The 23,850-nt window shown below is 38.9% G+C and overlaps 2 protein-coding genes across 2 annotated transcripts; one reads left to right on the top strand and one right to left on the bottom strand.

Annotated features, from left to right (window-relative positions):
* The first annotated feature begins 560 nt into the window (after positions 1-560).
* Positions 561-11,232, top strand: LOC145488085 (GTP-binding protein 4-like). The gene is made up of 20 exons (XM_081466867.1): positions 561-641; positions 714-772; positions 2,004-2,115; positions 2,719-2,822; positions 3,249-3,332; positions 3,736-3,788; positions 4,135-4,198; positions 4,685-4,721; positions 5,583-5,675; positions 5,813-5,875; positions 6,580-6,802; positions 7,330-7,526; positions 7,788-8,000; positions 8,322-8,387; positions 8,564-8,610; positions 9,037-9,130; positions 9,495-9,563; positions 9,683-9,811; positions 10,271-10,337; positions 11,055-11,232. Exons 1-20 carry the CDS (start codon positions 591-593, stop codon positions 11,138-11,140), a joined length of 1,911 nt encoding a protein of 636 aa, XP_081322993.1. The 5' UTR covers positions 561-590; the 3' UTR covers positions 11,141-11,232.
* Positions 11,233-11,579: 347 nt separating this feature from the next.
* On the bottom strand, positions 11,580-14,930 carry LOC145488116 (uncharacterized). Its single transcript, XM_081466906.1, has one exon. It carries the CDS (start codon positions 13,858-13,860, stop codon positions 12,667-12,669), a length of 1,194 nt encoding a protein of 397 aa, XP_081323032.1. The 5' UTR covers positions 13,861-14,930; the 3' UTR covers positions 11,580-12,666.
* Between the last annotated feature and the right edge of the window lie 8,920 nt (positions 14,931-23,850).

The raw sequence follows: 23,850 nt of genomic DNA, 5'->3' as shown, positions 1-23,850 counted from the left end.
AGGGTTTAGAGGATGGAGAATAAAGAATAGAATGTAGCCAGAAACTAATCGACTCAAGGCCTGAATTTTTTTTCAGCCGAAATATAGTACACCTTCAAAAAATTATCCTACGTTGTGTCGGTTTCTGCTTTTGTATTCTTCTTAATTTCACAACTGCTTTAAGTTGTGTGCATAACTGCGATGATCAATCATGTCTTTATATCTTTCTCCACAGTCCAAATATGTGATATAATTTCATATCAATCACTTGTATTCTTCACCATCTACGGGTATATTATGAACTCACAACTGAGTGACCAGCTCCCAGATGGCTTGATAGCTCAGTTGGTAGGGCACTGCACCGGTATCGCAGAGGTCATGGGCCTCCGAATCCCGTTCAGGTCTGAATTTTTTTTTCAGGCTTTAATTTCACAACTGCTTAAGTTGTGTGTATACACTGTGATGATCAATCATGTCTTCATACTAATCGACTTCGTTCAGAATGTGTACGAACTGCAGACCTACAGAACTGCTTTTTCAGGCCTTTTGGTCAGCGGTTATATTACGCAACGTGTTGAAACTCTTTCTTTTCACGTGCGTCCGATTCCATCATGGCGGCGCACTACAACTTCAAGAAGATTACGGTTGTGCCTTCGGCAAAGGTGAGGATCAAAAGAGAATTTTATCAGCTGTTAGTGTTTATAAGGTACTAATGAAAGTGATCGCTGCTTCAGGACTTTGTCGACATCGTTCTTTCGAGAACTCAACGGAAAACTCCGACGGTAATTCATCGGTAAGTTGTTTATTTGACTCAGCTGTTTGTACTCTTCGGTTACAAGTCGTGAGAATCTATACGATTGTGACTACTAGGGTAACTATATGATTGTGCAATACGAGTATTATCTTAGGAATATATATGAAGAAACTAAAATATAATAGTAATTAATGTAAGCTTAACGTTACATCATCAAACGTTGAGGGCTTTCGCTTTATAAATCGAGTCGACACGTACGAAATGTAGATCTTTAGTCATACTGTCATATACTTATTGATAATCTGTATAGGAAGCCAACTGGAAAATTAATCGACGTTAACAATTGCCTGTGTCCCAACAGTACTGTAGTTTCATGAAAGAATGAAAGATGCGAATGCAGCCATAATACTACTGGAAAAATGACCTGAAAAAATTTCAGGCTCTGAACGGGATTCGAACCCACGACCTTTGCGTTACCGGTGCGATGCTCTACCAACTGAGCTATCAAAGCCAAATGAGAGCCACACGACCGCTCTCATGTGGCTTTGATAGCGCAGTTGGTAGAGCATTGCACCGGTAACGCAAAGGTCGTTGGTTCGAATACAGCTCAGAGCCTGAAATTTTTTCAGGTCATTTTTCCAGTAGTGTTATTGCTGCATTCGCATCTTTCATTCTTTCATTTAATTGCTACTGTTGGACATCTATTACCATGGAACTGTAGTTTCAGTTTGCTTTTGTGGTAAGGTTGTGATAAGCCATCATGACAAACTAATTGGCTTGCTTTTGCATAAAAGGTGCTGAAAGACTGTACATGCAGATGTAAAGAATACTCATGTTCTTTTCTGTTCCTACTTGTATACTTGTATACTACTTTCGCTTTCTCTCGCCACGCATGTTTTCGGTTACCGTCACTTGCATCTGATTCAATTTTAACTCTGTATTGTGTCGAAAGCCAAGAATTGTCTCTGAACATGGTCGCCTTCTTGGGGTCCTGATTCTTGGTGGAAACCACAAGGATCTTTGCCTCTAGGAGGAACTAGACTGCCACTGCGTGGGTGTTCTTTCTTTGTTGCATAGAGTATGTACACTGTAAAATGTTCGATGTAGGATATCACACACAGGTAGCCATGCCCGACCCTGTTTCCAAACACTGAAAAGAAGTTTTGCACATACTGAAACCCATGAAGAAATACAGAAACCATGTACAGTATATTATGTAGTCTTATTTAACTTTGATTTAGACTGACGTGAAGTTCTCTTTTTTCACCAGACACTACAAGATAAGCCGGATTCGTGGTTTTTACATGCGGAAGATCAAATTCACCCAACAGAATTATCATGACAAACTGACTCAGATTATCACAGATTTCCCAAGGCTGGAGGTACAGTGTATGATTTCAAGATTTAGGGGGCCAGGTCATGCAATTTTAGGCAAAATAAGAGTTGATGAACTGGTCGTGGAATAAACACATCAAATATCACATTAATGGAATAAAACTGCAGAAGACATACAGTAAAAGAAACACACCAGGCCAAAAAACAGGCATGGATGAGCAAAATTGGAGACAATTAAAATAGATTGTATTCAAGCAAACTTGGAAAATGTCAGGTCAACATTTTCAAGTTTAGCTCAGTTTATCTCAGTTTATTTCAATTTCACTAATTTTATAATTCATGCTCAGATATCATCCTTGTTTGTTTATTATGTGGCCGTGATTTTACCCAGATACATGAGACTGTTGCTCTGACAATTTGAAGTTTAGAGCTCACAGCTACAATTGTAACCAAAGTTAGCAGCTAAAATACTGTCAGTAACGAGTCCCTTTAATGTTTTTTCCATTATTTAGGTAACTTATGGTACTGCACTGTGTACAATATCTTTTATAACAATACATGTTCACAGGCAAGAAAACAGCAGTAACCGATGTTTTAGAACTGAATTTTTTTTTGTAAGGTTGATTTTTTTTGGAAATTGTTTTCCCCAGAATATCCATCCATTCTATGCTGATTTGATGAATGTGCTCTATGATAAGGATCATTATAAGCTGGCCTTAGGGCAAATTAACACTGCGAGGCATTTGATTGACAAGTAAGGTCACTGTTTACAAAATTATGTTGTTTACATAGTGTACATGTATAATATATGTACTTTGCAGCCAGTGCAGTCTGATGGACATTTCCATAAATCTCTTGCCTTAGAATTTACTTAAAAGTGCAAGTAAAGGCACCTCTACAAAATATCACTTAATTCTTCACCTTGTTTTCTGCTTTAGAGGTGTGTCTACCTTTAGGAGCTTTAGGGTAATTTGAGAAACAAGTGAAATTCAGCCAGGATCACCCTGCCAACTGCATGTACAGTATGTCCACATTAGGAAGTTGTCTGTTTTCAGAGAGTTGGTTGAAACTTGGTGTCATGAATGTACAGGATGTCGTTGTAACATGTAGACTGTACATACATTGTAGAGTACAATTTGATGAATCGACTACATGTTCATGTATACATATGTTTTCACAGCGTTGCAAAGGATTATGTGAGGCTCATGAAGTATGGTGACTCATTGTACAGATGTAAACAGTTAAAACGAGCAGCTCTAGGAAGGTATGTACGAACCACATGTACATGTGCACACTGACTCTGTTGATCCTTGTTAATCTTATAAGTTGACAATCCTTGTTATTTCACTATATCGTAGGCTGTGGTCTTTGGAAGACTTATATGTACATGTAACTACATGTACACACTCAGAAACTTAATTCAGGAAATACTGTTTCCAAGGATCTACACATGTACAGATACATGTGTAGATACAGTAGTACTGTTGATCCGTCTTATTACAGTACACATGTCATTTGGATAACAAATGCTGCATAGTCCCATGTAGGCACAATATTATGATAATTACAAGTAAATGTACAATGCACAAGTCATGTTAATTAACATAGAGATGTACAGTCATGTAGAGCGTACATATGAATACATAATCATCTGTCAATTCTTTCAGAATGTGTACAATAATGAAAAGGCAAAATCAGAGTTTGCAATACTTAGAACAAGGTGAGACAGTCGCAAAGTAAAATTTTAAATTACTGTAAGTTATTATTGTATAGCAGAAAGTTTGGATTCAAATGTTACATGTATGTGTATTGATCATCACAAGTAATTAACAGGGGTTTCAATGAGAGGGCTAGCAACATGGAAAATTGACCAGCTGTGATAATGATTTGGCCTGCCTGGTTTTGATCATGGACACTGTTAGGAGTTAAAAGTTCTTCTTATAAAGAAGATAAAGAAACCCCTGCAAGTATGTTCTTGTAGTAATATTTAAATATTTATTTTAATATTTTTTTTTTATTTGCATATAACTACTTCTGTAATTAAATGTACTTTGCTACATCCACAGTTCGTCAGCATGTGGCAAGGCTACCTTCTATAGATCCGAACACAAGAACTCTTCTCGTTTGCGGGTAAGTCTTTGAATAACTTGAAAAGATCTGCTGGAGTCCCTGACTACATGTAGTTGTTTCTTTAATGTTTATAATGTCAGAGTTGTTACAGGGATTATGCTACCATGTGAAGTTTTCTTTTCAACTTGTCTTGTTCATGATAAACATGATTACAAGTACAGTCTTAAGAGCATGAAAAAAAGAAAAAAAAAAATCGATGATCCCTTTACACAGGCCCAGCAGTCAATTAATCACATGACTGTACATTACCGTGCATGAAATGTACAATTTAGTGATGTTTTTATAGGCAGGTATTTGTACATGTATTTACATGTGTCACTGTGCCAAGTTATACACTGAATGTAATCACATTACACCTCACTTAATACTAGAGAACACTATAAGCATGTTCATGTTAAAAACTGTGTGTAATTTATTCAGTAAAACAGGTCATTATGAAGGATTGGTGGCATATTTTGTTATTTTGTTTTTGTCATTGTTCCTCAGCTTTCCAAATGTTGGAAAATCAAGTTTTATGAATAAGGTAAGTTTTTTTTTGACATCTACATGGAAAAAAAAAACATAATCAGTCAATATTATATATTATGGAGCTTTTTACTGTTTTAACCAAGGCCTAGAGGAAAGTGCTTCGGTGATAGGTAAACATACACTGTATGTGTAGCACAGTAGCTTTCAAGTATATAGTGGCTGAAAAATGGCTGTTGATTAACATACCAACAGTGTACAGCAGTTTATTGTTTGAGGGAATCAAACGTCAAGTAATCTAGGCAAGGGTTGTTGCCTATTACCAGTGACACATTTGCATCTTAAGCATTATACATGTATGCTGTACATGTAGTAACACTGTATGCATGTATCAGGACTATCACAATACACATTTCTTGGTAGATTGGTGATATTGTTTAGGCATTGATGTATTATAAGGTTCTCATTAAGTGCCACACACTGGTTAAAAAAATGGCTAAGTACTTTGATATTTGAGGTGCCTACTTTTCACAAAATAATACATGTTTACTGTAAGTTGTAAAGGGTACATGTAACTTAGGGAAAACACAGAGGGGTTTGGAACATGATTGAACCTTGCCTATCACAGGACAGTCAAGGCTGTAGCTAAAGAGGGGGAATGGGGTTAGGGTGTGGTTTATGTTTTCAATTACACTAGTGCTATAGGATGAAAGTTGAAAGAAATCTTTGTAATCTCTTATACTTGGCATTCTGACCTTTTCCAAAATTGATTTTTTTTTTCAAGAAGTATCTTCAAGAGAATGCATAAAACAACATTTCAGAGCCTCCTAATTTCATAACTACTTGTACAGGTAGCCCTCTACTCTCTAAATTAATGAGAATTGTGAGTTATTAATTAATATGTATTTTATTTTACAAGGTGACAAGAGCAGATGTCGAGGTCCAACCATATGCTTTCACAACCAAGTCTCTGTTTGTTGGTCACATGGACTACAAATACCTCAGATGGCAGGTCAGCTTAAAACCGAATCAACTTTCCAAATTGATGCCAGCTATTTTTCCTCTCCTTGTACTGATGATATCTGTGAATTTCGTTAAAATGTTATTTTTCTATTACTAAAAACAAAAGTTTTTTCGTGTACTTTGCAGGTAGTGGACACTCCAGGAATCCTTGATCACTCACTAGAAGAACGAAATACCATAGAAATGCAGGTTAGAATATAAACTGTAGTGTAAACTGCATCTTTTTCCACAATGACCCTATACTTGTTGATCTTTGCCCAGAATTAAATTGCCCCAGAACTACATGTAAACCGTATGCAAAGTTACTATTGAACCTCATTTATATGTATGCAAGTAAAGTAGAGTTGAGTGTCTGCTGTGGAGATGTCCATATTTAAAAATTATAGAGATTTTATGAACTGTTTTCTCTGGGAACTATTAAACTGCCCATAATGCTAGGAGAGATCTGATTACAACTGTTGTATACATTGTATGTTCAAGATTTAAGTTAGCTTGCCCCTCTGTAGCTTACATTTACATTATTAATAATTTTATACCAGCACAGGACTCGGAAATAAAAATCTTGAATTCCAGCTTGCCGTTAGGACAATTATCTCTCTAATAATGCTCACCCTGGGAAGTCTTAGCCTGCTCTTTTTAATGATTTAGTTGGCAGATGACTTGCCTGATCCCTTAAGTGAGAATGAAATGTTACTTGCCCAGAAGGAAAATGTACATGTACTTGTCCAGGACAACTGGACGACTTTTTTTCAAGCCCTGCAACAGTGGCTAGGTGATTTACTCTAAGTTCTTCTGTGTTGGTGCTATTAATTGCATTAAATTACAGTACAGATGTAGCTATAATTTGGTGTTTAAATGCAATTACTAACTGTAAAGAAATTTCATTTCTGCAGGCCATCACAGCTCTTGCACATCTCAGAGCAGCCATTCTTTACATCATGGATATTTCTGAGCAGTGTGGACACACGCTTGAGGAACAGATTGAGCTGTTTAATGGCATCAAACCTCTCTTTGCTAACAAACCACTGCTTGTTGTGATGAACAAAGTAGATGTGGTAAGACCTGAGGAACTGTCTGAAGAAAAACGAGAGCTACTCAAAGCTTTTGATCAAGACGGTAAGTGTAAGATTGATTCTCACTGTATATTGAATTCATTGGTTCCGAGAATAAATTAATTGCAAGACATACAGTGAAGATTACATGTAAGTAAAATAAAGTAAAACTCTATTTAAACAGGGTAGCCAGTTCAGCTCAAAAGCTGGTATCCATAGGGACCCATTAAGTCTGCATACTAGCCAAGTGGCCCATCAGGCCGGCACTTATCTTCACTTTCTGTGGCATGAAGTGACTAGGAGTATTTCTGCTCCTCCCTGGATGGAATACTAGTCCAAAGTAAGGAAAAAGTCGCAGCATTCAATTTGCTGGCACCCATTTATACACCTGGATGGGTAGAGGCACGGTGAGAGTAAAGTGTCTTGCCCAAGAACATACTGTAACACATGTCCCCAGCAAGGGCTCAGTCCCAGAATGCTTGATCTGGAGTTGAGTGCACTAAACGTGAGGCCACCACTATACCTGATCCATAATTGCAAGACGTATCGCAAATAAAATGTTGATCAATCTAATTGTACATGTGCATTTAGGAGTAACACTTCTTCCGATGAGCACAGTCAGTGAAGAAGGCGTGATGACTGTCAAGACTGAAGCCTGTGATCAGCTTTTAGCTCAGAGAGTTGAAGTTAAAATGAAGAGCAAGAAAGCTAAGGATGTCATGAACAGACTTCATGTTGCCATGCCAACACTGCGAGACCAGAAGGAGAGACCACCATGCATACCTCAGGTACTGTTAAATAAATGTAACTGAACTTACTTATGAATACATTGACTCTGCATCACTGTTAAGTAATACCATATTTAACTGTATCAGTCGTTCTGGTACTAAAGTTACCTAAAGGTTTTCTTAATGAATCATTGCCTCCGCAGCGACCTTGCTTGTACAGTAATACAATGTACTAGATCTTGTTTCTGTTCCAATTAGAACATTCCCTTTAAAATCTCAACTATGAGGTACATTAATCTCTGTTTCCTTTTTCAAACACAGGCTGTGTTAGACAAGCGACAAGCCATGTCAGTGGAGGGAGCCGAGCCGAAGAGAAAACTGGCTAAGGATCTTGAAAATGAACTGGGTGAAGATTATTACATGGACCTGAGACAACATTGGGATTTGACAAAGAACGACGAAAAGCAAGACATTATACCCGAGATCTACCTCGGGAAGAACGTGGCTGACTTCATTGATCCAGACATCATGAAGGTGGGTCGCATTTGGGAATTGTGGTTTTTTCAAAGGTAGAAAATATAATCTCCATTGATAGTGATGTGGGTAAAATATATGTTATTTAACTAGCGTGACGCCAGTATTGGGAAATGTTGGTCGAGTGTGTTTGTTTGTGTGTTTGTTTTCCTGGTAATTTTATGGACTGAGCTGTAGGAGGATGTCGCGGACAAACCCGGCTAGTGGCAGTGTGATTGGTTTGAAGAATACATGACTAACACCTCTACCACTTAGCCACGGAAGTCAATATTTTGCTTGTCTGTACGATAGATTTGACTTTTTAACTTTCGCCCTTTGCAGAAACTGGAAGAACTGGAGAAAGAAGAGGAGTTACGTGATGCTGCAGGGCTATACGACTCTGAGCCGGTGAGTGACACAGATTGTGTGATTTGACATGAAGTAGCTATCCCGTGAATACTTGCTAATCCGTGCGCGTACCATGTTTGCGTTCGTGTTCTCTTTAGCTGTTGTACATGTAAGTGAACGATTCTTATCACCTTGTGTTGGATTAAATTCGTGTTTGCCTTGTTATTACTTTGTAGGAAGAATTAGACTCCGAAGAGGAGGACATCAGAACTAAAGCTGAGCAGTAAGTTCCTAAGGGTTATTGTGAATTATAAAAATAATGTAGTTTACAGGAGAAATGTCATTTGGACCAAACTTTATCGGGAAAATTCACTTTGTTTGATCAAGAAGGAAATAACCGCGAGTGCTGTTTGAGCACACTCAGTTAGAGTGATGGACCAAATAAAATTGAGACTTCAAGGATGATGGAAAAGGCTAAGCTAATTACTAAATTGCATTGAAACAGCTGTACCTACAAATGTATGAAAACACTAGAACTGAAGACTAAATTCAACGAAAAAGGTTCCAACAAGGAGTGCTGCCGGGCTAGATAAGACCGAGGTGGATTGAAAATGGCGAACTTGAAGATTGAGGATTAACGTTTCAAATTTTTAAAATTGCTTGGTTAAGCGTGTTTTGAAAGTGGTGCTTTGAAAATTGTTTCCACCAGAATCCGAGAAAAGAAGCAGCTTGTTGTGAAGGCGCATCGGGAGATGAAACCAAGAAACAACAAGGCGAAGCTACCGCGTTCCACGTTTCTGAAGGTAAGTTTCAAGTAAAATTGATCCAGTTCAAACTTCGTTTGGTGTGTTACTTATTTGCTGTTGACAGTTAGGCTGATAATACAATAGAAGCGAATGGCCTGTTGGCATATGCGGGAAATTAGTGTTCCTTGATAAAAATGCGCAGTTGTTTCGCGGGGGAATGAAATATTACTATCGTTTCCACTGAAAGATTTCCAAATGCTGTCAATTCAAATTTTGCACACTCCTTCCGTCTCATTTTGTTTGTTGAAAACTGAAGTACTGTTGCACTTGACGAAATTTCTCACCTGTATTTCCATGTAAATGGAAAGCGCTCTAGATGTCCTGTAGTTGTTTAAACTGTTTACGTTTCCTCGAATTTTAGGCTCAAGCCGCGCGTAGCCGGAGAAACCAGACAGAAGATTTGGGAGAAGAAATGGAAGGCATTGAAGAGGTCTGTATTATTCCACTTGTTTGTTTGTTTGCTTGCTTGTTTATTGCTTCTGTTGTTTTTCTATGTAGTAATCTTATAAGAATTGAACATCATGATTGTCTTGACTGGCTTATTTTCAGGGTGACGAAGAAGCGAAAAGAACCCGTTCCCAGACTCCAATGAGCCGGAAGAGAAAGAGAGCAACGAGCAGCGGCGCGCGCAGCTTGTCGCGGCCACCACGTGACCAGTCAGGCATAGGCTCTCCTGAGGTGGGTGTATTGGAAAGCAGGGTGCCAACAATTTTCTTAACTCACCTCTGTTGTTCAGTTTTACCCTTTATCTTCAGTTACAGTATGTTGCAATGTCACAGATATCAACTTAGCTATCATCCTTACTAACTCGGAACTCGATTTTAAGTGCGCAAAATGTTATGCATTCCTCCTTGTTATGGGCTTGTAGTCTAGAATTAAGGTGGTTTGAAGATTAGTTATTTCGGCCAGCTGCCTCTCTGCGTGTTTTTGTTGATTATATAACTTAGCAGCTCTAGAACTTATTTTTGGAAGCAGTACAACAGGTGTCTTCTGGTCAATAAAATAAATTACAATATTTAGAGAGGAAGCCACATCAGCCTTGGCTGTTTTTCATTCGGTTCCTCTATCCTGGTCGAATTGGTATTCGGAGTGTTGGTATTTGTATACATGCTTTTCTGCTTTTCATTTGCTTCTCAGAAAAAGAAGAAAGCGAAGAAACTGTCCAAGGTTGTTCAGAGAGGCATCAACCGCATGGGCAAAGCAGGTAAGATTATTATTATTATTATTATTTTTTAACTATTATAATTGCTATTGTCTGCGCTCATCTGACAATCATGTCCATGTTGAGAGTTCACATGCTATGATGCTTGGAAAAGAATGAAATTGAAGTTCTTGTCAAGGACAGGGGAATTGTTGCCAGTAAACATGAAAATTGTCGCCGATGGATGTTCGGCATCAGATTTGACCAATTTTGTGCCAGTTACCTGAAAAAAAAAAGTTCTTTTGATGATTTTGGGGGGCAAAAACGATGTGTCTTACCTTGAGAACGATAGTCACCAATGAGAGACAAAAGTTAAGTGAATAGTGCTTTTCGCGCATTCTGATTGGTTAACTCGGAGATGACTAGCGAAGTAATATTTACCTCCTAGCAGCCGAAGAGAAACAAAATGGCTTCGATTCGAAGAGGATTTTTTTTTCCGCTAGTTATTCTGCTTGTGTGGTATATAGTAAAGCAAGTATTCACCTCAGTGTCGGTGGAAGTGGTTTGATATTTACCCCCACTTTGGTAAATAATTGTGACATATTTTGTTAGTTTTGCCCTTTTGTACCTGCAGCGTTATTTCTTTCGAAACAACTTTGTTGCGTTTTGGCATCCTGGCGTAAGAGGAGGAACTTAGATAAATCCTTTAGCAAGTTCCGATTTGAAGGAAATTATATTGAAATTGCATTGACTTTCATCTTTGTATTTTTAATTTCACAGGAGAAGCAGACAGAAAGATCGCCACGAAAATGCCCAAACACATGTTTGCCGGTAAACGAAAGATGAATAAAATCCAGAGAAGATAACCTTGAATAGCACGTGCTCGCAAGATTAATCTACACCATGTTCTTGTGACAGATTTTACGTAAAAATAAAAATTTGTGGTTCAGTCAAAGTTGTTGGTCTGGTGCTTGGGGTGGAAGCATTTAAATAACCCCATGCAGCGCATTGTGATAATAGGGCTATAACATCTTTAGGGGTTCAAGAAACCGCGATGGTAACGGTAACGGTAACGGTAACGGTAACGGCAATGGTCGCGCTGATAGACTGTTCACAGCCATCTACTTTCTCGTATTTTTGTTTGATCGTACTCGCGGATAGAATCGCGAGAGAACTGGACGGAAAACGGAAGACTTGACTGGGTAGGGGGTGGGGACCGAGAAAAATAGAGCCTTCTTGCTCGCTTCACTCACAAACCCCACCCCCACCCCCGCGTGCTTCGCGCTCGCTTCGCTCGCTTTTTCTTTCGAGTGCGTAAAATAGAGAGGCTGGGAATAGTCTGGCGTTGACGGCAATGGCAACGGTAACGTTAACGGCAATGGCAACGATATGGTTTACGTAACCAAACAAAGAGAGTTATCATTTAGAAAGGTAGCCAGGACGGCTAATTTTTTTTATTTCCTTTCGGAGTTGAACGCAGGTTTTTTTAAAGTAATCGTAGTACTCTACAGATCGAGATAATTGCGATATTCCAAAGTAAAATAAAAATCATTTCTTGCTGGGCGTCGTCGTCGTCATTGCTTAAGAACCCTAATAACTACTCAGGAAAGTATTTGGCTTCAATTTGCTAGCATTTCCAAATCGCGCGTGTAAATTGGGTGCAATTCTAGTACCATTCGGTCATGATTTCAGTGTGATAGATTTTGAACTTACGATGGAAACAACACAATCGTTATTTATGCGACATGTTATCTTGGATTTTAACCGTAATCCTGGCGTGCATCCCCTAATACAAAGTAAACAAAGTTGAATGGTTCATATTTTACTATTTACGAAAAGTCACTCTTCAAGATTCCACTTAGCTCTACTTTATTCTGCAGGAATGTGTAAACAGAACGATTTCTCTTAATTTCCCGTTATTTTGAGGTAGACATATTGGAAGATTTGAGAAAAACGCCATGAAACGTGTCACACTCGGCTAACAACAACAATTTAAATGTTGGCATTTCGTTGTCCACGAATGGCTTTGCTGAAAGCAAGCTACAAAAATAATCGCATTACATTTTTATGCAAACGAGTATAGATTCTTAGTCATCCATGAAATAGAAAGTAGTGATATACATAAACAAGCAAAAGTTGAATATTTGAAGGAACATTTGAGCATATTTGTGTTAATTCGTTGTTTTTGATTTGACATTCCCGAAGTTCACTTTCCATCCCAACTAAATCTTGAATGAATTTATTCCTAAATCATTTATTTACGAGCCTAGTCATCTATTATTGTAACTCCCTGCGAAATGTTTATAGTACATTTACAGAATTTACAAAATGTACCCGCGTGGCTTTCAAGAACTTGATTTCCCCTCTCCCCGGTTTCCAAGTGGTCCAGATTCTACAACCACACTGTTGGTGCCACGTACCACACATCGTCTGACGAATTATCATCGTTGTTTAACTCTGGAGTTTCATTGCAGTTACTGTCATTTTCAATGTCACTATATCTGTCACTGTTACTGAGTAGGAGAAGAAATTTGAAGAGAGTTATTCTGATCACCGCTCCCATAACACCCAACAAACACACGCAGACTGTTACTGGTAACGAGTACCACGTGTTGGACCGTTCGCTAAAATAGAACAGCATAATCATCATCAGGTTTTCTAAGACGAACAGTACATTAGAAAACAGCTGCATTCTTAATACTCTGCTCTTCCTGTTTCCTGTGTCGAAGTCATCATCTTCAGCTTGCTGTCCTGCGAGGTCATCTCTTAGCCAGTGGACGCCGACGAAGAAGACTGATCCAAATCCGAAATGGACCCAGTAACTACCTTTTTGGCAATACCGAATGTTGTCTGCCACCGCAATCACTAAAGTGTGAAACGACAAGACGACCAGAACTAGCCACTTGTAGCTGACGGCGAAGTAACAGATAGCAAACAACCGACTGCTCAAAAGAAAGGAATGCGTCACAAAAAGCGCAAGTTTGTGTCTTATCTTCAAGGGGATGATATGTCCTTCATGGATGATCTCATCAGCGATTGTGAAGGCCCAAGTTAGACTCAGGAAAGAGACAGGTAAGGAAATTATTTGAATAACCTCCGCCGGTTCCTCTTGAATACTCGCGGCGTACAGCTGAATTATAAACTGAGGGGCTGATTCTACAACTGACTCAAAGAGCACAGCAAAATCGATATGGGTCACAAGATCGTCAGCATCAACACTGTTCGCTAAGGTGATGCCTGCAGGCACGATTTCGCTGCTCCTCAGCCATTTCTTCAAGAAGTAAACAAAGCCCTGCAGTCTCACCAAAGCACACGAAAACGGATGGAAACCACAAGGAAAAACTTGCGCACATTTTCTAGAATCGCTGTATTGCGATAGATCCCGATCCTTTAAGACAGAATATATTATTGGGAACACCAGACAGGGCAAAATGACAAAAGTAAGCCCCACGACAAACCATATCTTTTGATCCGCGAGGTAAAATTTCACCAGCGTGAGTATGTCTGTCAAAGGGTCAGCAAAACTTAAAATGGCTCCAAAAAGAAGTAGCAAAGGACTGTACCACTTGAGTTTCCTCGCCTTCATAACAAGGAGGACCTGCGACGTTTCGGATTGAGAGTTATGGGTAGCTATATGTTAGAGTTAACAAAATCCTCTGTTGTCCGGCAGTCTAGCTATCAAATGAAGCATGAAATGTTGATGAACAGCACCGAGTTCAATTCCAGCGATACAGTGCGTTTACTGAAACCGGGGCCACTCAGACAACGAAAACCAATCAGAAGGCAGAAACTGAAACAAAAGATTCCAACATTTTCGAATCCAGCCAATCAAATGTCCGGTACAAAACAATGAAATCGGTGTCGCTTAATAAATTGCCAATAAGCTCAAACCGTTAGTACGTACTAATGCCTAAAAACCTATTTTCTCTACATTTTGAGGGTACTTAGCCTGGAGTTCTGGGCAAATCTGGTATCCTCGACTCCTTTCATGTTTATGTGCGTCCTTGGGGCATGTCACGACACGTAAAACCTCATTTGGACTTAATTGATCAAAGATTAACGAGGCCGGAAGTTAGACAGGAATTAGAATACAATAAACCGATGAATCGTAAAACCATTCAAGGACTTCGTAAAAACGAAACCTTAAGAAAATATGGACCAACTGCTTGTGACTGAGATTTTGCTTTTCCTACTAGGAAACTCGAAGGTGCTGTTTGACTGGAAAGCCAAACATTTTAACTGAAGTTGCTGCCAAACTGTGAATTGGACTGTGCCTGACACTAGAATTAATCTTGTACCGTAGTGGTAAATTATGATCAGCCTTTTTAGCAATTCACAATCTGCTTGCGATGGCCTCAAACATACAGGACTTTTTCAACATTCTTCAGTTGTTAAAACGGCTAAATTTAAGTTAAATTCAGTTGTGAAAACAGCTGAATAATTTAAGGTGTCTCCAAAATATAGGATTATTTCACGGTTGAAGCAGTTTAGCCTCGAGGGTACGACACTAATATGGAACTGGAGTAAACAACAATCATTGCAATCGTTCGGGACCCGTAAGGGATTGGACTAAGATCAGTGACCAAGCAATGGTAACCGTGAATCATATGAGCTAAAATTCAAAAGGGACTATCCTAAATAATTCTTGGTTTGACAATTTACTTGGCAGACATAGCAAAGGTCATAAAGTTCAAACTGCGGTGTGTTTCATTAGGAATAATAATGATCATAATTAAAAGATGTAGCGAAATGATCAGACATTTTATGCAAGTGGCTTTCTAAATTTAAATAAAATGATTAATCGTATATTTTTCGACAGAAAAGCAAAAGAGAAGAAGTATATGGGGACCACTACTTTTTCGGTTTCTGTTATATTGTACACCAATATATTTTAGGTATAACAAAAAAAAAAGCGATTAAATATAGGATAAATAGTATGTTTATCATTTTTGCGTGCTGCAACGGGCTAACAACGTCAGGTGTAACCTCGCCTATCAGCCGCCTGGACGTTCGACAAAGGTACACCCGCTTCGCGAACCCGCCATTTTATGACGTCTCAAGACATACATATGGACCCATGCAACCATTTTATGTTAGTGACTGGTCGTTCTAAATTACAAAATGATAAGCAAGTGATTGAACCATAAGTTCCGCTCCAGAGAATAAAACAGATAGCACACGCATAGGAATTACGTTTACCGATACCGTTTACGAGGGAGGCGCGGTGGTCTCATGGTTAGTGCGCTCGTCTCCGGATCGAGCGGTCCGGGTTGAAGCCCTGGCCAGGGACATTGCGTTGTGTTCTTGGGCAAGACATTTTACTCTCACAGTGCCTCTCTCAACCCAGGTGTATAAATGGGTACCGACGAACTTAATGCTGGGGGTAACCCTGCAATTGACTAACATCCCATCCATGAGGGAGTAGAAATATTCCCAGTCGGTTTCGTGTTTCAAAAACGGGATATGCTCCGGTGTGATGGACCACTTGGCTCATATGCAAACTTTACCATACGTTTAGGCTTCATCGTGTGAAGGCGATGTAGCGCGTCCGGTTTAAACTATAGATACCTAAACCGCTAGGCAATTAAAACCAGGCAAACCATAACAAGGTTAACCAAGGAAACCAGGTGAGCTCAGTAAACAAGTCTTGAAGATCAACTAAGAAACTCAGCAAAGTGAACCATCTTAAGCAAACGAAACAGCCGGCCAAATTAAATAAACTGAACCAGGTGATTAATGGCGAGGAAGAATGCAAACATGGTTAGCCAAGTGAACTAAATAAACAAGACGTGCGAGCAAGGTGAACTAGTTGAAAGTGGTAAACTTGGCAACTAAACCAGGTTAACCAAGTGAACCAGCCAAATTGGCGAGGGAAACAAGTTAGGTCAGTCAGCCAAGTGAGCCAAGCCATGCATGTGAACCAGGCTGGGTTTACATGACAACCCAGGCGGGTTTGCTTTGTTCGCATGGTTAACATGGCAGGTTCATTTGGTCACCTGGTTCGCCCAGATTCTGCACTTGGCTCACCTATTATAGTTCATTAAGTTGGCTCCTATAGTCCTTTGAGATAATATAATTATATCATAAGTGTCCCCAATTAGTAGAGGGCTGTTTCCCCCTGCCTTGCTAAACTTTGACACATGCATTAATAAAATTTTTGAATGACTGATTGATTGATTGATTGATTGATTGACTGACTGACTGACTGATTGACTGATTGACTGATTGACTGATTGACTGATTGACTGATTGACTGATTGACTGATTGACTGATTGACTGATTGACTGATTGACTGATTGACTGATTGACTGATTGACTGATTGACTGATTGACTGATTGACTGATTGACTGATTGACTGATTGACTGACTGACTGATTGACTGATTGACTGATTGACTGATTGACTGATTGATTGATTGACTGATTGACTGATTGACTGATTGACTGATTGACTGATTGACTGATTGACTGATTGACTGGTTGACTGACTGACTGACTGACTGACTGATTGGCGGTTTGACTGATGGACTGATTGACTGATTGACTGATTGATTGACTGTTCTCGCGGTTACTTTGCTGGTTCAATTCGTCCTCAAAAATTCACTTCGCAGGTTCACTTGATTAACCTTACTAACAAGGCTGGTCCACTTGCCTGGTTCACCTAGTTGACCCAGTTTACATTGCTGGTTCGCCTGGTTTAACTCGTCCAATTGGCTGATTTTCGTATGCTCTTAGCTACTTTACTTGTTTATCTGGTTGGAAGCAGCTTAGTTATAAGTGACCCAGATGAACCAGGTTAACCAAGTGAATCAGTCGTGTGAGCCAAGTAAACGAAGCAAACTAGCAACTTGAGCCAGCCAAACTATCCAGTTGACCCATATTAACGACTCCCAGTTAACCATCTTGGTGAATCAGTTGAACCAAGAGAACCAGCGAAGTGGAAGTTCTATTGACCAGATTTGTCAGTTTAGAGTAACAATTGAACCAAAGGAATACGATACTTGCAAATCTAGTGAACCAAGCCGTTAACTTGGCTAAAGGTGCCGGCTGAACTTTATGAAGCAAGCAACGAAGTATAAACGACGTAAACCAAGTGAGCTAGCCTTGTGAATACGTGAACCAGGTAAACCAGGCAAACAAAGCGGACTTTATTTATTTACAAAGTCGCTGGTTTTTGGAAAGAAAAGAAAGCTTACAGCTCGCTTACTTTGTCTACTGTCATCTGAAGAAGGGTAAGGTATAGAAGAAGGTTCGCGTAAAAGACAAATGTGATCGAACTTAAAACAAATTGTATAAAATACTTCCATAGATCCACATTCTGGCCAAGTTTGAGGATTTCCTTTTTTTTTCATTTTGCACCCCTCCAGGCGATATTAAGAGCAAGACTCTATTTGTTTTGAATCTGAGTCACGCCCAAAACGAACTTTTCTCAGAGAGGGTAGCTATCCTTATGCTAATTACCTTGACAAGAAATGTCAGAAATGCTGTCTTTTTTGTACTCAGTAGAGTTCAGCAGTAAATACATAGTGCTAAAAAGACAGAGTTGTAAATTAGACACTTGCAGGCCCAGTAGTCTATGACTTGGTATATTGTTTCATGATGTGTCGATGGTTCAACATGTCGACTGACGACCTGTTAAGTTATCATTGTTATTGATTAGTAAGTAAGTAAGTAAGTAAGTAAGTAAGTAAGTAAGTAAGTAAGTAAGTAAGTGAGTAAGTAAAGACTTTATTTAAAGAGGGTAGCACTGAAATAGTATAAAAATACTAACAAACCAGTGGCCCTCTAAAAATTATGTACAATACGGATGTTAAAACTATGGCATAATTATGAGATAATATAACGAATAAAAATACAATAGATAAGAGATAAAATCAATTTAAAATACAGTATAACTAACAACAATAAGTATAATTAAATCACAGAATAAAATGATTATCGCTCCAGCCTTTGAATAAAACTAAAAGAAGAGGATAATTTACAAAATTTTCCTTGATTTAAAGTTTCGACATACATACAATCCGCTGCAAGAATTGTTTTAAGACGGAAAACGCACAGCTTGGACAAAGGTTATTCATATATAGGAATCAGTTATCTATAAAAAATATATATATATATGTTTCCTCTCTATGTGTGTATGACTTAATCGCACATGAGCCAGTTTGCAACTAGCGCATATCTAGAAGCGTTGTTCTGATAATCAATCAGTTAAAATTCTGAATTATCTTAACCGTGTTGTCTGATGTTCATGCTGTTTATTTACACAGCGAGGCCGACTATATATTATAATGAGGTACGATTTATATATCTTTACACTACCGAGGAAAAGGCGTTGTGTTTAAGAGGGACCGGAAATAACAAACCAAAAATTGTGAATGAGAAACATATCCATGTATTACACAGCATACATGGCATAGTTCACTCTCAGTAACAATTCTTCGTTTCCTGTATTCCTATTGGCTGTATTTATTATATGGCATGGTATAAACTGAAATATCACAATAACGGCTTAACCTGAAGGAAAACTCAAGGAAACAAAGAGAAGCCAAAAAAGGGCAGCGCATGAAGAAAACTGGAGAAGATTAAAATATTCAAGCAAACTTGGATAACGGTCGGGCCGACGTGGTTCAAGTTAACCTCAGTTTGTCCGCCTAAAGTGCCATGCCGGCATAATGCTCAAACACCATCATTGTTGGTTTTGTGGCCGTTATTTTACCCAAATACATGCATGACTGTTAAGACTGTTGCTCTGCCAATTTGAAGTTTAGAACTCACAGCTTACGAAGATAAACAGTTAAAAACCCGTGACAGAGCCCCTTTATTATTTGTGTCTAAATGCAACAAAAACTGTGTTAGTGCTGTATTTAAAGTACTGCGTGTAATAGGTAAAGGGGTAAGGGCAAAGTCTCCATACGAGCCAAGTGGCCCATCAGGCCGGTGCTTATTCCGGTTTCTGTAGCATGAAGCGGGCTGTTTATCCATGATAGGGTTACTCCCAGCTTTGAACGTGGAGAGAGGCCCTGTAATTGTTAAGTGTTTTTGCCCTTAAATGTTTTACGGTGGTCTTATACTCTGAAGTATAACGTTTTTCGCGGAAAACCGTTTTCCTGAGGTGAACGTTCAACATCTCTGAGCATTTGAAAAACGCACTAGTTTTGAAAACAGTTTGCTCTTATTGATTTCGATTGCACCATTTCTCCAAGCAGTAATGAAACGCTTATAATCAAGCAAAGGCGCATGCAAATGGTGGGAACCACAAAGAAATGTTTGAAAACGTGCTCTAGTGCAACTGGAGAGTCCGGGTAATTCCAGAGCCCTTAAAAGGTACAATAATAAGAACTCCAAACAAGGAAAAGCCATGTCTTCCGTGTGATCCGCGCGGTAGAATTCTTAAAGTATGAGTATGTCTGTAACCGGGTGGCTCAAAACAGTTTTCAGCATTTTCCAAGACTTAAATTTTGATGGGTCATTATGACCACTCTTCATCAACTGATGCTATAATCATGCTATCAAGAAACTGCTCAATCATTGGCGAACATGCTGCTATTATTCTCGTGACACAATAGGTTGCCATAGCAACAGTATAACCTGCTAAAAACACCCCTAATGATAGCATTATGGGCATATAATTGAAAAACGGCACGGTGAAATTTTTTTTTATATTATCAAATATTGATTAGCAAGATAAGATGAAACTTTTGGCAAAGTTTTAAAAGAAATCTGTAAATGGGGTTCAGAGCTACCTTAAAGATCCAGCTAATCAATAACGGATAATATAAAAAAAATTTCACCGTGCCGTTTTTCAATTATTCGCTCAGCCGGCGAGCAAAAAAAATTCTTGGATTTCCTTCCTTTCTCTGTTGTTGTTTAAACCTCGTAGAGGGTAAATCAAAGGTAACTCTTAGTGTACATCTGGTCAGTTAGATTAAATGGAATGTGTTATAAAGTGCATGTCTGGTTAAATAGGTTTATTTCTAACGATATAACAATACCGGGAAAGAAGTTACGACAAATTATAAACATTTAGACTTTCCGTAAACGAAAACTTCTAGGATTTCCTCAAGATGTAGAAGTAAATGATGGTGTAAGTTGGAAATATGCTGCTTCGCATTTCATGATAAGCAACATGTTGATGTTGAACGAAAAAACCGAACTATCAGTTGTTATGAAGATTTTTCTTAAAGTGACATTTCTTTTCATGTTAACATTTGCAAGATTATTTATTATTCTACATTTAAGATTCTCGCACTCATCGTTCCTTATAACATTCACTGTAATTCTAACATTATACCAGCTGCTATATCTAAGAGGCCTGCTATGCTATCATCGTGCATTTCCTGAAACTAGTGTGCAATTCGATATGGGAAAACATCGAGCTATGAAAGCTGTCGTGGGTTCAAATCACACTGACTGGAACTCGGATTTTTTTCAGAGTTGATGCTATTTCTACATTAATCAAAACTTTATATCCGGTGCAAAATCTATCAAATGCAAATTTTCTACCAGTTCCATGTTTCCACTCAAAACACGTCGCACAAAGGTCTTCGTTTTTTCTTTCAGGTGTTTGAGTAAAAAGAATTCCGAGCAAGACTTAAGAGTCACTGACTAGAAATATCGAGAATGGCTGGCCAAGTTAGAAAAATCGAAAATCCTGAGACTTTGCCTAAAGAACGCTTTTAGGGAGCTACTTTCGAAAATATTATTCCGATTTTCTTAGAATTTAGAGTCTTCGAGAAATTCGCAAAACAACGAAAATATAGCTTTTTGCCTCATTAAATATGCAACAAATATCTGGAAAATTGACAAAGTTCTTGGTATTCGCGTTGAAACAATTTACAAAACTAGAACACGGTGTAAACTTAGCATAAGAGCTTTGCTTTTCTTCTATCTAACAATAGGAAGTTTTTAAATTTTTCAAGCATTTTTTTTGACCCCCCAAGGTGGTGCAAAACCACAAAAAATGCACTTAGTCAACGGGACCACGGAAATTTGGAATGAAACAATAATGGACCCCACGACAAACCATGTCTTTTGATCCCCGCGGCGAAATTCCACCAGTGTGAGTATGTCTGTAAACTGGTCAGCAACACTCAAAATGGCTCCAGCAAGAAGCACAAAAGGACTGTACCACTTGAGTTTTGTCGTTGGCATGCTAATCAGTGCTTTCGTACTATTTCTCTTTGAGTATTCGCTTAACACTGCCCGAGGAGAAAACGGAGTCTCTTTTGGTAAAGACTGAAACGAATCGTGCTTTCGGACAGAAAAGAATCGTGCTTTCCAGCAGACGCGACGAATCTTCAGGGGCAAAGGTCGGGATGGATTATAAAGCAGGAATCGAAACTTCTATTGTTGTTCATAGCAAGTCACTCAAAGGTATTGGTTCCAGTCTCTCTGTTGCAGTTATTACCCATTCGTCGTGCAGGCAGCTTTGCAAATACCAAGATGTCCCATAGTAAGATGTCGTCGTCAGTTTTAGTTTTGGCACATAGTCATTAGAAGATTACAATTGTTTTGTGACAGAAAATACACAGATCTTGCTTTTGGTCAAAGGTTAATCATGAGATTTAAAGTGCCACTATGATGAAATCTCGATATCCATTTCTTTACATTTTCGTACACATTAGGTCTTTCCTAGATATCTTGCCAAATTTCAATTTTCTACGAACATTAAAACTCGTGGTTTTTGGACCTTAATTTCCGAGAATTTACGGCCGCCATTAATTTTCCTTGTTCCAAGTCTTGGTTGAAAATTTGACAAAATGACGTCATTTTCTCAAAAATACCGCACGGGTTGAAATTATGATAACAATTAATGTCAAAAATTGCACGAATATATGAGCCATAGTTTTTGTTACTTTTTATGCGAATTGCTGTGCTAATTGTTATTATAATTTCACCCCGTGTGGTATTTTTGAGAAAATGACGTCATTTTCTCAAATTCTCAACCAAGACTTGGAACAAGGAAAATTAATGGCGGCCGTAAATTCCCGGAAATAAAGGTCCAAACAACATGAGTTCTAATGTTTATAATGGATTGAAATTTGGCAAAAAATCTAGGAAAGACCTATTGTGTGCGAAAATGTCAAAAAAGGGTATGGAGAATTTGATCATAGTGGCCCTTTCAGAAATCAGGTAACTTGAGATAAAAAGGCTTCCTCCCCATTTATGTTGTGACATGATCTCACATGAGGTCAGTGTGTAACTAACCATGCAACTAACACATTCTTAAAATAAAATCCAAGTTTCAATTTCAATGTTCTCAGCATTGTTTGGCAACTGTTCAGTGGGATGTTCCTGCTGATTAATTATACAACGAGACCGACTATATATCATGATAAGGGTCTTAAAGAGGTATACTCCCAATATAGGAGCTAAAATTTACCAATTTTTTCCGGGAAATGACATATGTCTGCCAGAGAGATTGGGACTAGATTGGGACGAGATTGGGACTGAGATTTCGGCAAGAATTTACGGGTATCATGAAATGGGATTAGGGAAAACTTTGGGCTGAGAAATGGGATTCAACTGATTCCATAGTCATTTCTCTTTGCAGAACTCGAACGGCAAAACGTTTTTTGGCACAGGGAAATTACATGTACTGTAGGTGGTTATGTAGCAAAAAAAAAGAAATGGATATTCAAAGTAACCACTATCGTGATAAGAGTATTATTGCTTATATTAAACACTGGATTCCCCTGATTTGACCCCTCAAATAAGGGGAGGAGAAGCTGACACAAGCCGCCACAGAGAGGCGGACCCGCAGAAAACAAAGCGACAGCCTCGACAGATCAGAGACAGAGCACAGATGCCGCCTCTGCAACAGAGACTGTCACTCCTGCATCGACCTCTGCAGCCACAGACGCCGGTGCTCCAGCCAAGCAGACAACTAGGCTGCTACTCATGGTCAACCCTGACCGACGGAGGCCTACTTCTATTGGATAACGCAATTCAAGAGATTTTATTGGCTTAGCCAGCGTAGTATACATAAACAATAGCCTCCATTTGGCGCGAAAATATGCTAGTTAACAATTATTCACCGAAGTGGAGGTGAATAGTGGTGGATATTTACCTCGCCGCTTCGCGGTTCGGTAAACACTCATCACTTTCACCGACTCTGAGGTGAATAATTGATTTAGTATATACCACACAAGCTGAATAATTAGCGGACCAAAACTTTATTTTATGTGTGACAAGCGGTCGGAAATTTTAAAATCGCTCGCGCGAAAAGCACTATTCACTTGTGTGGTATATACTAATATAGGATATTTGTCCGCGGACATTATCTGTTCCGGGAAGCGAACAGTTTTCCGAGAGCGTAGCTCGAAGAAAACTGTGAGCTTCGAGGAACAGATAATGTCCAAGGACAAATATTCGAGCATATTTTCGCGCCAAATGGAGGCTACTGTGTTTATTATCCTTCCGCAAATCTTTTTCGCAACAAGTTTAATTTGGAAAATTGGGGAATATTCTCGGATATTCCCAAGTTCTAGCTGGGGAATATTCGGTCACGTGACGTGTTTAGACCAACCGCGCGCGAGTGAAAATATTTGATGGATTATAAGAGCAATTATGCCA

Source organism: Orbicella franksi, chromosome 5, assembly GCF_964199315.1.
Source record: "Orbicella franksi chromosome 5, jaOrbFran1.1, whole genome shotgun sequence".
NCBI classification, from domain to species: domain Eukaryota; kingdom Metazoa; phylum Cnidaria; class Anthozoa; order Scleractinia; family Merulinidae; genus Orbicella; species Orbicella franksi.
Note: the sequence above shows the minus strand (reverse complement) of the source record. Positions and strands in the feature narration are given on the sequence as shown.